The 14,528-nt window shown below is 37.9% G+C and overlaps 1 protein-coding gene across 8 annotated transcripts in view; it reads left to right on the top strand.

Annotated features, from left to right (window-relative positions):
• PHC3 (polyhomeotic homolog 3) overlaps positions 1–14,528 on the top strand; it is an 85,619-nt gene that overhangs the window by 29,062 nt on the left and 42,029 nt on the right. For 7 of the 8 annotated variants that reach the window (XR_009544730.1, XM_060171940.1, XM_060171938.1 and 4 more), the window contains 2 exons: positions 1,527–1,625; positions 13,409–13,655. Coding sequence is in view for 7 of the 8 variants with exons in the window: in XM_060171940.1 (XP_060027923.1) it covers positions 1,527–1,625; positions 13,409–13,655 (346 nt within the window). In the remaining variant the exon portion in view is untranslated. The remainder of the gene's footprint in view (positions 1–1,526; positions 1,626–13,408; positions 13,656–14,528) is intronic. The other variant, XM_060171941.1, reaches the window with a different exon arrangement.

Here is a 14,528-nt window from a genome sequence, read left to right as displayed (position 1 = left end):
TTTAAAACTATGTTTTAAATCTTTTTTACTTATTTTTATGAGAGAGCAAGACCAACATGTGATGGTGCTGGGGATTGAACTTGGGACCTTTGGTTGCTCAGGCATATACATCCTGTGCTCTGGTGCTGAACTATCTTCCTAACCTGGAATCTATTTTAGCATCTTTATAGGAAACTAGATATAATATATACATATGTAATTTTTATCCATTAGCAGAATATTATCTACCCCCCTCCCCCAGTTCTTTACTAAAATTGCAAAGAATGTTTGCTCTCATAGTTCTAATGGGAACCACTGATCACTCAGAAAACATTCTGACACATTTCCCCCATCATGAGATCTTAATAATATGCTTCAGAATTAAGCTGGACCAGTTAAAATGGTTATTATTTGACCACCTTGGCCTCTGCAGTGGGCAGTTTCATCGACTTAAGTTATTTTCTTTACCTTATATATCTCTGAGTTATACTCTGTTATTCAACATACTTAAATTTAGTCCACTAAAGAAGTTCCCCATGAAAAACAACCTTTTCCTCAATAAAGTGATATTTCTTTTTTAAAAAAATGAAGCTTTTTTTTTTCCTGACTTATGGTTGTTTGGGGGATTGAGCTTGTGACTTCAGAGCTTCAGGTATGCAGGTCCTTTATATAGCCATTGTGCTATCTCCTCCACCAAAATCTAGATCTTTAGTTGGCAGTTTTATTTAAGCTGGAATGGTTTTTGAGAAATAGAAATGTAAAATTAAAATAGAGTATACATAATTAAAAACAGTTGTCATAATTTGCTAAATTGAAAAGAATGATCACTCTAGATTAATGCCTTTTAAATTATGATGTTCTATTTCAACATAAATCAATATTTGAAAAGAAATGATGTTAAGTAAAGTCAAGTTTTTTTGGTTTTTTTTGATGTGGAGCTTTTTCTGTAAGCTGCTTTGTTACTGAATTTTGATATATTTTTGCATTGACATTTGGAATGTATACTTACAAATAGCTTCACAATAAAAAATAAGCTAGGTTTGTGCTATAGATCTTATGTCTCTGAGTGGAGTATTATAGTTGTGGCATAGTTTTCCTTTCTGATGTAGAGGGAAAGGGTTTTGGTGTTCCTTTTCATGTTTTTCACTGAAGTTTAATCTATAATGTCAATGGTTATCTATTTTAACTTCTGTTTTAGGAATCCAGCCATAGTAGTTTTGAATTGGGGAGTTTAAATTTAACAGCTTATTTGGGGCACAATTTGGTATGAGGAATTTCATATTATCAAAATGCATTTTTGTTTTTGAGCACTGATTTGTTTTTCTAATCATCATAATCATGAGCTGTTTCAAAGTTGCTTATATATTTTTTTGAGTTCTTTATTATCAGAAATTTCCCTTTGTCATGTAAAACCTTTTGCTTAGGAAGCAATCCTAAACGGCATTGTCTCTCTGTCATAAATTTCAGTCTCTCTTGCTTGCTATACATTGTGTGTAGAACATGTTCTTTTGTCTTAGGGTATTTTTTTGGTTTTTCTGTCTGTACAGCTGATTTTCACACCCGCTACCACTGTGGCTGCTGTACAGTCTGACATTCCTGTTGTCTCGTCGTCATCGTCATCTTCCTGTCAGTCTGCAGCTACTCAGGTGAGCTTGTCTAGCTTCATAAGGTAGTACTCTAGGTCTGTATCTCAGATCAAAGATACACAGACATTTGTGTTTTAAGTTACTGATGGTTTCAATGCTCACTGTCTTGCATTTCTGATTTTAAATTAAATGAAATACTTTAGGAAAGGCTTCTTGTGCTCTGGAGATTATAATACGGGTAAATATTTAGGTTGACAGTGCAAATTAACGAAGTTTTACTCCAGTGTAAATTGTTTTACTCCAGTTGTAAATCAGATCTTCTCTTACATGGGATGTATTCTTTGCTTATTTTTCTTTGCAAGCAGCTATGTAATAACTAAGTCAAGATGGATTATAAGTTTAAAAATTAGTTGGGTAGGGAGTCGGGGTGGTAGCGCGGCGGGTTAAATACATGTGGCGCGAAGTGCAAGGACTGGCATAAGGATCCTGGTTCAAGCCCCCGGCTCCCCACCTGCAGAGGAGTCACTTCACAGGCAATGAAGCAGGTCTGCAGGTATCTGTCTTTCTCCCCCCCCCACCCCCATCTTCTCCTCCTCTCTCCATTTCTCTCTGTCCTATCTAACAACAAGGACATCAATAACAACAATAATAACTACAATAATAAAATAGTAAGGCCAACAAAAGGAAATAAGTAAATATAAAAGTATGTTTTAAAAAATTAGTTGGGTAGATTTTAAATTAAGAATCTTGACTAGAATATTACTTTTGAGGGCCACATGGTGGCACACCTGGTTAAACACACACTACATGTGCAAGGACCCAGGTTCAAGCCTCTGCTCCCTACCTGCTTCATGAGTGATGAATTGGGGCTGCAGGTATCTCTTTGTCTCTTTCTCTCTCTATCTCCCTCCTCTCTGTCTCTATCCAATAATATTCAAATAAAAATATTTTTTTTTAAAAAAGGATTATTACTTTTGTACTTGGAATAAATGAGTCTTAACTTTCTTGTCATGCCATTTACAGAGATAGCACTGGATAAAATAAATATCCAGGCTCACTGTATAGGACATGTGCCATGCCCACATTTAAGCTCTAGCACCACATCTGGGGAAGCTCTTGTGTTGTGTTGTCTTCCTTTTTCTTTCTCTCTCTCTTTGCCTCTAACTCAAGGGAAAAGTTGACCTGGACATAGTAATCATGCACAGGCAAGCCTGGCTTGACACAAAAGCCCAAGCTTTAACACTTGTAGTGAAAACAAGAAATATATTCACTTTAGTGTGGATAAAGCTTTCTTAGGTAAGACATGAAAAACGTGAGCCACAGAAGAAAACAGTGACAAAGTGGACTTTATCAAAATATAACACTGACTGTTTTTTTCAGAAAAACTGATAAAAAATTAAAGAAGTCAGCCTCAAACTGAAGGAACATGTTCACAGTACCTATGTCTGACAAATCGCTTGCATACAGAAAATACAAAATAACAACTTAATATAAGACATTTGATTTAGTGATCTGGGAGGTGACACAGTGGTAAAGCATTGGACTCTCAAGCATGAGGTCCCAAGTTCAATCCCTGGCAGCAAATGTACCACAGAGTGATGTCTGGTTCTTTCTCTCTCCTCCTCCTCTCTCATTAATAAATAAAAATAAAATTTAAAAAAGATACATTTCCAAGACTAAAAAAAAGAAGAAATTTGATTTAAAATGAGTAAACTACTTCAGAACCTCACAAAGAGAAAAAAAATACAATAATAATAATCACAAAAAATGCTCAACAGCAGTAACCATAATAGATGTGCAGGGACCAGGTGGTAGTGGCACATCTGGTTGAGTACGCACGTTACAAGCATGCAAGGACCCAGGTTCAAGCCCCCAGTCCCCACCTGCAGGTGGTAGCTTTACAACTGGTGAAACAGTGCTTCAGGTATCTGTCTCTCTCCCTCTAGTCCCCCCTTTCTCAATTTCTATCTCTGTCAAAAAAAAAAAAAAAACAGATGTGAAAATCAAAGTGACAGTGACACCACATACTCACTAGCTTGACTGAAGTGAAGGAGACTAATTCAGCCAAGTGTCGGTGAGAATGTGGAACAGTCATATTCATCCATTGCTGGTGAGTGCGTGAAATGGTACAACTACTTTGGAAAACTTTGTCAGTTCCTTTATAGAGTTGAACATGGGATAGATGTGTGACCAAGCAAATTCCATTTCAGTATGTTGAATGAGAGATCTGACAATATGCATCCACATGAAGATGTGTGTATCAATGAGTAATCATCGCAGACTCAGAGTGTCACCATAGTGGAAACAACCAGCGTCCTTTAACTACTGATCATAGTTAATTTTATGTAGTGGAATAGTTCTCAGACATCAGAACAAAAATCTGAGGTATACCTCAGAAATATAACTAGTGAAAGGAACCAGAAAACCAGGCTCCATACTTTGTGATTTTATTTATATGAAATTCTAGATCATCCAAAACCTGTATGCAGAAAGTCAGAGTGGTGGCACACAGGACAAGAAGTAGGAGATTGACTGGGAAAGGACACTAGGGAGGGAAGTGTTGTGTGTTGTTTATAATTGTTATGCAAAAAGACTTTCATGCTTAAGCCACCAATGATCCCAGTCCAACCCCCAGGACTGTCATAAACCAGACCTGAGCAGTCCTCTGGCATATAAAAATAAACTTCAAAGCTAATTGATGTAATATTAAATAACTTTAGTATATTTAAATTGTACCTCAATGAGGTTCATAAAATGAATTCAGTCAATATTTATTTATTCCTTTTTGTTGCCCTTTTGTTTTATTGTTGTCGTTGTTATTGATGTTGTCATTGTTGGATAGGACAAAGAGAAATGGAGAGAGATGGGGAAGACAGAGAAGGAAAGAAAGACACCTGAAGACTTGCTTCACCGCCTGTGAAGTGACTCCCCTGCAGGTGGGGAGCTGGGGGACTCGAACCTTATGCAGGTCTTTGTGCTTTGCACCACATGCGCTTAACCTGCTGCGCTACCACCTGACTCCCAAATTCAGTCAATTTTAAGTTAAAAAAGTCACAAAGAATATTATTTTGTATGATATTACTGTAGGTTTTTTGTTCCATAGTTAATGTTTTATACCTCATATGGTAGAAATTGTTATACTTAACGGTCATCCTTGCCTTATTTTTAAAATTTAGTAATATTCTTTGATACTTTTTATAGACCTGTCTATATGTTATTTTACTGAATTTTAAAGGTCATTTTTTAATTTATTTGTATAAATATGATGAGGTAAAATCAGATTTTTCATAATATGTCTGTTCTCTTCTACTGTTCCTTAACTCCATTGGAATTTATTTCCTATATTTATAAAATGAGTTTTTGTCTTTGCTAACTTTAAGATCCTTCTTCTTGAACTTTGTTAACCAGAGCACTGCTCAGCTCAGATTTATGGTGGTGCTACAGATTGAATTTGGGAAATTTGGAGGCATGGAAATCTTTTTGTATAACCACTCTGCTGTCTTCTCAGCCCTGAACTCTAAACTTTTTTTAAATGTATATTTACTTATTTATTCCCTTTTGTTCCCCTTATTTTTTTTATTGTTGTAGTTATTGTTGTTGATGTTGTTGGATAGGATAGAGAGAACTGGAAAGAGATGGGGAAGACAGAGAGGGGGAGAGAAAGACAGACACCTGCAGATCTGCTTCACCTTTTGTGAAGCGACTCCCCTGCAGTTGGGGAGCCAGGGACTCAAACCGGGATTCGTATGCTGGTCCTTGCGCTTTGCACCACCTGCGCTACTGCCCGACTCCCTCTAAACTTTTATAATGCTTTTCTTTTGATTAATTTGTTGAAATGCCTGTTCCCTCCCTAGCTTTCTCTCTTTTCTCCCTCCCTCCCTCCCTTCCTTCCTCCCTCCCTCCCTCCCTTCCTTCCTTCCTTCCTTCCTTCCTTCCTTCCTTCCTTCCTTCCTCGACAGGGAGGTAGAGAGTAAAAGTGACCACAGCAGTGAAGCTGCCTTCATTGTGTGGTGGCCAGGCTTGAAACTGGGTCACATGTATAGCAAAGCAATGCACAATCCAAATGAGCTATTTCACTGGCCCTTGTTTTGGTTTTATTTTTAATTTTATTTACTATTTTATTGGATAGACAGGAAAATTGAGAGGGAAGGAGAGACAGGGAGAGAGACAGAGACACCTGCAACAATGTTTTCCTTAGCAAAAATGTATCATAACTTTTCTGACAACCTAGTAATTGATTGCTTTTAGCAAAGATCATGGCATCTGATATTTTAACTTTGAACTCTGCAGCCAGAATCTCTGTGTTCAAGTATCTGCTCTTTTTCTTGTTGTCTATCTTTAGTCTCTCACTCACTTTCAACAGTGTGAAAAAATACATGTATAAAATAATTGTAACATTAGCTTGTGGGATGTTGTAAAGTTTAAATGTATGAGTAAATAAAAAACAGAACAGTATCCAGATATAGCACTCACTGTTAGCTGTCGTTGCCGATGCTAATCTCAGTTTCTTCACTGAAAACTAGTCCTATGTGCTCAAGAGTTATAAGAATAAGTGAGACATTAATCATAAAGTATTTATTATAGTGTTGGCCATGAAGCTCATATGCCATTAATTGCTGTCTTTATTATACATTGCCTAGAATGAGTCACACATGGATATTAACTTTATTTTAATATTTGTTTTTTTATATTATTTATTTATTTACTATTGGATCTCTATCTATATAGAGACAGAGAGAAATTGAGAGGGACGGGGGAGATAGAGAGAGAGAGAGAGAGAGACAGAGAGATATCTACAGCCCAGCTTCACCACTCATGAAGCTTTCCCCTGCAGGTGAGGACTAGGGGTTTGAACCCAGGTCTTTGCACACTGTAATGTGTGCGTTTAACTAGGTGCGCCACCACGTGGCCCCGGATATTAACTTTTAAGTAATCAGTAGTGAGAAGGGAAATAAAAGAATTTGAAGTATTTCTAGCTAGCTAACAAGATAAAAGAAGCCACCTGTTAGGAAATTATACCTAACATATTTTTCTAGAACACAATCTGCTTGTGGTTTCTCATGAGAAAAAAAAAAAAAAAACACTGTATGGTGTCTTTAATATTAATAGCACCTTCAATGTGGGTATAGTCAAAATAATTCATAAAGGTGGCTACTTGGGGTTCAGCTTGATGTGACTCAAGTAGTGGCTCTATGATGATGGGATTTATTTCAAAGACAGCCTTTGAGAAACCAGAGGTGTGAACTGACCTTTAGGCATTTCTTTTCTTTTTCAACAAATGTTTTTCTTTGTTGTGCTGTTGAAATGGCATAGAAGGTTCTGTAATACTTCAAATACTTCAGTGATGACTTTCTTCCAGTTGAGGGCTGTGAACTTTGAATATTTCGTATTCCATTTTGTTTTATTTTACTTTAATGAGAGAGACACAGAGGGAAAGATATATATGGAGAGAGAGAGAGAGAGAGACTGACTGACTGACTAGTACTGTGGAGACAACATAATGGTTTTGCAAAGGACTTACATTCCTAAGGCTCCAGTATCCAAAGTTCAATTTCCAGCACTACCATAAACCAGAGCTGAGCAGCGCTGTCCTCTCTTTTCCTCTGTATCTTTCTCCCTGTCCCTTCCATTTAAATAAAATAAATAAAATAAAATAAAGAGAGACAGGGAGAGTGGGACCCTAGTGCACTTTTCAGCTCTGACTTATGGTGGTGCTAGGGAACTTGGGACCTTGGAACCTTAGCCATGAAAGTCTTAATACGTCATCATTACGCTATCTCCTCAACCCTCCATTTAAAACTAGTATTTATAGTTTAAAAGATAGTTATTTATTGAACAGTGAAGAATTGGAAGTTTTAATACTTGAGTTACAGAAGTTCACATAACACTTAATCTTTCCTTAGCATTAAGATTTATAGCATACTGTCCAAAAAATCAGAATTTTTAAAAAAATTTTAAACATTTATTTATTTATTCCCTTTTGTTGCCCTTGTTTTGTTGTTGTAGTTATTATTGTTATAGTCATTGCTGTTGGATAGGACAGAGCAATGGAGAGAGGAGGTGAAGACAGAGATGAGGGAGAGAAAGATAGACAACTGCAGACTTGCTTCACTGCTTGCGAAGCGGACCTCCTGCAGGTGGGGAGCCAGGGGCTCAAACTGGGATCCTTATGTGGGTCCTTGTGCTTTGCGCCACCTGCGCTTAACCTGCTGCACCACCACCCTACTCCCAAAATCAGAAACTGTCTTGCCTTTATTATTTGAAATACTCTGTTTCTTCTCTCTGGCACACTAAAAAGAAGATTGATTTTCAGAAACATATGACTTATGTTAATAGGGAAGTAACAGATTTTACTAGGATTATCTGGGGAATGATATTAGCTTTGAGGAAAAACAGCCTTCTGGATTTAAAAACTAGAGACTCAGTAATGTGACATTAACTCTTGGTTTTATCTGCCAAGAAAAAACTAATTCAGACAGTGTTAAATCCAAATTAAATAATTGATTTGAGAGTATATATTTGTAAGGTTTGTGAAATTAGCAATTTACTTCATGTAAGACTTAGACTTTTTCAAAAGTTACATTTTTTAAAAAATATATATTTGTATTTATTTATTAATGAGAGGGATAGGAGAGAGAGAGCAAGAACCAGACATCACTCTGATACATGTGCTGTCAGGGATCAAACTCAGGACCTCATGCTTGAGAGTACAACACTTTATCTACTATGCCACCTCTAGGACCACAAAAGTTTCCATAATGAGATCATAGGAAAAGTTTAGATGAAAATTAGATATTAAGAGTACCTTAGTATCCTGGGAAAAAAAAAAAGATTTGTTGCTACGGAGATAGCATAATGGTTATGCAAAGAGACTTTCGTGCCTGAGGCTCCAGAGTCCTAGGCTCAATCCCCAGCACCACCATAAACCAGAGCTGGGCAGTGCTCTGCCTCTGCGGATCCTAGAGAGTGCTTCAATATTCTTTATGTTAGAAAGAATGAGTGTTTCTTGAGAAGTCCACAAGAAAGTGTGACTACGTTACCTTTATATATAAATAGATTGTACGCAGTGTACATCATCACATTTTCTTTCTGAATTCCAGGAATCAAGTGGAAAAACAGAAGAAAGGAAATGTTCTATAGAAATGCACTGCTGCACTTTTTATGTAGATCTTTCATTTGTTGGGAACGTTTTGCATTTGCAGGAGGTTTTCCAGTTTTTCACATGCTAGACTCCCCACCAAGTTTATTATCATCTGGTTCACTTTATGGGCCATGTGTTGGCAGATGTAAAATCTCAGGCTGTCTTTGGTTTTGGTTTTTTGTTGTTTTTGTTGTTGTTGTTTCCCTTGCTCTCTGATAGATTTTAATGTGCCTCCACTAAAATTCTTTGAGATTTTTGTTGTTGTTAAATACAGATTTTAATATTATCAAGAAAACCATATATAGAAATACCTCACCTACCCCCCCCCCGCCCGCAAAAAAAAATGTTATATTACCAAAAGCAGATATAAATGAACATGTAAGATTTATGGTTATTTCTGTTAGGTCTGCAGAACCAAAGTGAGTGCCAGGATGGGCACCTGCCTGTCAACTCAGTATTTCACAGACAAGACACTAGCAATTCTAAAATAAACTGAGGGGCCAGAGGAGTAACTCATCTTTCCATGCACACACACAAAGATTGGAATCTGCACAGCACCTGGGGTAGTGCTGTGGCTGCTGGGGGGGAAGCCCTGGGGCTGTGCTGGCTTTCTCCCTGCCTCACTGTCTGAATGAATGAAAAATGTTGTGTCTCTTCTTCCCTTTCTTTTTTAATTTTCTTTTTATTTTTTAAATATTTTATTTATTTTTAAAGAAAGATGGATAGATCTAAAATAGATTAGATTAGATTAGATTAGATTAGATTAGATTAGATTAGATAGATAACCAGAGCATGCTCAGCTCTGATTTATGGTGGTGGTACAGGGGATTAAACCTGAGACCTCAGAGCCTCAGGCATAAAAATCTTTTGTAGAACCATTATGCTATCTCCCCAACCCTCTTCCCAAGCTTAGGCATTTGTTGGTGTTATATAGGTCAGCACCCAAACTTCTGTGAAAAAAGTGCTACCCAAAACACCAGGTGACCTCCATGTCTCTGGAAGACAACTTCTTCTAGCGTTTGCCTGGAAGACAACTATGAGATGGTTTCACTCATATGTGTGATATAAAAAAAGTTGAAGCTGTGAACTTGTAAAAAAAAAAAGTTGGCCAATCCAGGTGTCTGACAATAGATGAGTGGCTGACAAAGTTGTAGTATATACACAATGGAATACTGCTCAGCTATTAAAAATGTTGAGTTCAGGAGTCGGGCAGTAGCGCAGTGGGTTAAGCGCACATGGTGCAGAGCGCAACCACTGGCATAAGGATCCCGGTTCAAGCCCCCGGCCCCCCACCTGCAGGGGAGTCGCTTCACAGGCGGTGAAGCAGGTCTACAGGTGTCTGTCTTTCTTTCCCCCTCTCTGTCTTCCCCACCTCTCTCCATTTCTCTCTGTCCTATCCAACAACGATGACATCAACAACTACTACAACAAATAAAACAACAAGGGCAACAAAAAGGGAATAAATTAAATAAATAAATTTTTAAAAATGTTGAGTTTACCTTCTTCACCTCATCTTGGATGGAACTTGAAAAATTTATGTAAGGTGAGATAAGTCAGAAAGAGAAGGATAAATATGGGATGATCTCACTCATGGACAGAAGTTGAGAACAGAAGGGGAAACACAAAGTAGAACTTGGACTGGAGTTGGTGTATTGGACCAAAGTAAAGATCTTTGGGTGGGCTGAAGTGTTTCAGGTGATGTATGATGGTGAATGAGGACCTAGGTGGGGGGAAAATGTTTTACAGAAAACTGAGAAATATTATACATGTACCAACAACTGTAGTTACTATAAACCATTAATCCTCCCAATAAAAAAATTAAAACATAACAAAATTGTAGCCAAATTGTCACTAAGAATGTGAAAGCTGGGGCCAGGCAGTAGTGCAGTGGGTTAAGCGCACATGACACAAAGCTCAAGGACCAGCGCAAGTATCCCGCCTGGTTCAAACCCCTGGCCTCCCTACCTGCAGGGGGGTCGCTTCACAAGCGGTGAAGCAGGTCTGCAGGTGTCTATCTTTCTCTCCCTCTCTCTTTCTTCCCCTCCTCTTTCCATTTCTCTCAGTCCTATCCAACAACAGTGACAACAATAATAACAACAACAAAAATGATAAACTGGGCTGGGGGTAGATAGCATAATGGTTATGCCAGGAGACTCTCATGTCTGACACTTACAAGTCCCAAATTCAATCCCTTGTACCACCATAAGCCAGAGCTGATCAGTGCTCTGGTAAAAAAAAAAAAAAAAAAAAAAGATAAACAACAAGGGCAACAAAATGGGAAAAATGGTCTCCAGGAGCAGTGAATTTGTAGTGTAGGGCACCGAGCCCCAGCAATAATGGAGGCCAAAAAAAAAAAAAAAAAGAATGTGAAAGCTGTGGTGATTATCCATGGGGCATGGAGGAAGGAGGACACAGAACTGTGGCAGTGTGGATCTAGAGCCTAATAACTTTATGATCATCATGAAAGCACTATTAAGTCACTAATAAAAATAGGTTAAATTAAAGAAAATAGAATTCCCAAAACACCTTTAATACAAGAAAGAAGTGTTGGGGTGGGTAAATTATCTTTAAGTAAATCTTGAAACTTTGGGGGGAAAGATTTTTTTACTTGACCTCAACAAATGGGTTGGGCTGGAGAAGACAACTTAGAGTTAGAATGGCATTTTAGATGAGAGCGAAGGTTCTTAATGAGAGAAACTCAAGGTTATTTGGAAAGAAAGGAACACAAGCTAGAATATTATGATGCGTGGACCAGGTGGTGGTGTGCAAGGAACTGGTTTCCAGCCCCCAGTCCCCACTTGCAGAAAAGGGAAGCTTTACAAGTGGTGAAGCAGTGCTATGGGTTATCTCTTTCTCCCTAACTCCTCTTGCTCTCTTACATTCTCTTTATCCTATCAGATGAGTAACTAAAACAAAATGAATTATTAATATGGTTTGGCTGTGGAGTCATTGTGTAAACCATTTCAGGGCCGCATGTAGGTTTTTGTTGTTGTTGTTGTTGTTGTATTTTACCAAAGCACTTTTCCCTTCCTTTATTTGATAGGACAAAGAAAAATTGATCAGGGAAGGGAAGAAAGATAAAGAAGATACAGGGAGAATGGGGGGTGGAGAGAGGACACCCACTTGTGTGCTGGGAAGACAGCATAATGGCTGTGCAAAAGATGTTCATGCCTGAGATTCCAAAGATTCAGGTTCAGTCCCCAGCACCACCATAAGCCAGAGCTGAGCAGTGTTCTGGTAGCTCTCTATGTGTATCTTTCTGTCATTGAAAATAAATTTTAAGAAAGAGAGAGCTGTAACACATACTTCACAGCTTGTTAAGCTTTCCCCCTGCAGGGGGCGACCAGTGTCTGAACCTAGGTCCTTGTGCATTATAGCATGTGTTTTATTTTTTGTTTGTTTGGTTTTTTTATTTATAAAATGGAAACATTGACATGTTTTTGACCTAGTGTGCCATCACTCCCCTCTCCCCACCCCCCACCCCCACACAGTTTAGTTCATGCAAACTGTTTAAAGGCAAGGAATTTCCAGAGCAGTAATAAAATCTAGCCAACTAAAAAAAGAACAATTTATAATTATCACAGTGTTAGAGCTGGGGAGACAGCATAATGGTTCCACAAAAAAGTTTTCATTCCTGAGTTCTGAGTTCTCAGGTTCAGTCCCCAGCACTACCATAAGCCAAAGCTGAACAGTGCTCTGGTGGGTGTGTCTCTCTGTCTTAAAAGGATAATGATTATCTCAGTGTGGTAGATGATTTGCTAGACTGTTATTTACAAGGTTAGCATTTATTCTTTTTTAACATTTTATTTATTTGTTCATGAGGAAGATGAGAGAGAGAGAGAGAGAACCAGACATCATGTGCTGCCAAGGATTGAACTCATGCTTGAGAGTCCAATGCTTTATCCACTGTGCCACCTCCCGGACCACTATTCTTTATAGAGCTGGTAACAGTTTTTTTGTTTGTTTATCTCTTTCTGAGGTAAATACTGTTGCTCGTTAAGACAGTGTTGTATCCATACTCTCCTTACTGTGTGTAGTATCTTCTGGCTAGTAGTTGTGAGGTACTCGTAACCTTGAAATGTTTCATAGTCCTGGCACAGAGAAGCCATTGTGGTCTCCTAAACTTCTTTTCCTTTCTCTTGATGGTCTCTGATCTGCAAACTTTAAAGTGTAGTATGTTGCAGGGGAATTTTCTCATTCACATTTAATCTGCAACACACTCACTCATTCACTCACTCCCATTTTCTTTTAGTTCTTAACGACTCTCTTAACATCTTTTAAAAGTTGTAACTTAGGGGCCACCGAGATAGCTCCCTTGGAGGGCATCTTCTTTGCCACTTGTATTTCCCAAGTTTGAGCCCCTGTTACACCAGAGAGTCCTATGGCACAAGGGGAAGCTTTGGTGCATTAGTGTCTCTCCTCCTTTTTCTTCCTCTGTTTCTATCTGAAAAAAATCTCAGCCTGCAGCTGTGAAGCCTTGGTGTCAACAAAAAAAAATCGCAATTAATTTTTTAAAGACGTGATTAGTTAAAATAATGGCTCCACTTTTCCTCAGGGGAGTCAGTTTCAGTAAGTTGTTTTAAGTATTTGGAGCTTTATGAATGAACTTTAAATGTATTATCATTGTTGTTTTCATAGTAGTGATCACCACATCAGTTAATACTATCTGTTTTATCCTTACTTTTTGTTCTGTGGTTCTTAGGTTCAGAATTTAACTTTACGCAGCCAGAAGCTGGGTGTATTATCTAGCTCACAGAATGGTCCACCAAAAAGCAGTAGTCAAACTCAGTCATTGACAATTTGTCATAACAAGACAACGGTGACCAGTTCTAAAATCAGCCAACGAGATCCTTCCCCAGAAAGTAATAAGAAAGGAGAAAGTCCAAGTCTGGAATCAAGAAGCACAGCCGTCACCCGGACTTCAAGTATTCATCAGTTAATAGCACCAGGTGGGGTAAAACAATACTTTAAAAATATTTTTAAAATACGAATTTTATAGGCTAAAGGAAAAAATCTATATACTGTAGCTTGAAAAGAAAGAGCATCTAAAGAACCCAACACTGAAAACAAATTATAATAATGAAATTTTGTGTATGTGTGTGTGTGTGTGTGTGTGTGTGTGAGAGAGAGAGAGAGAGAGAGAGATGACAGTTAACATCTGGATTATGTGCTGTTCAAATATCAAATAATGGGAGACTACTCAAATAAGCCTTCCACCTTAAAAAAATGTTTAATAGGCTATGATAGAACAAACTTTTTAAAAACTTCCTTTTTTCTTTTATTTGATAGAACAGAAAGAAATTGATAGGGGAGGAGGTACTAGGGAAAGAGAGAAAGAGAGACACCTGTAGCACTACTCTATCACTTGTGTAGTTTCCTCTCTGCAGGTGGGGCCCAGGGGTTTGAACCCAGGCCCTTGCACATTTGAACCCTTGGCTTTGTGTGCTCAACTGGGTGTGCCAAAACCCAGCTCCAAAGATACGGATTTTTTTGAATTCGAAAATTCTGTCCATAATAGGAATCTAGACCAAGTTATGACTATAGATTATTTTAGTCTTTTAGACCCATCAGAACCCCATGGTAACCAGGTGCTTTTAGGCAAGTGACTTCATAGGTAATATATAGGATTAATGTAGTATCCTGTCTACATCCCCTTCCTTATGTAGTTGTGACTATTAATAAAATAATTACAGTAAAATTTTTGATTTGCTATACATAAGGAATTCTACATGTGTGAGAGATTATATGGGTTATTACTTCCTCAAATATGTAGCCGTTCTAACAATAATTGTATTTATTAAAATCAGAGAAGGTAGCACAGT

Source organism: Erinaceus europaeus, chromosome 14 (genome assembly GCF_950295315.1).
Source record: "Erinaceus europaeus chromosome 14, mEriEur2.1, whole genome shotgun sequence".
Classification (NCBI taxonomy): Eukaryota; Metazoa; Chordata; class Mammalia; order Eulipotyphla; family Erinaceidae; genus Erinaceus; species Erinaceus europaeus.
Note: the sequence above shows the minus strand (reverse complement) of the source record. Positions and strands in the feature narration are given on the sequence as shown.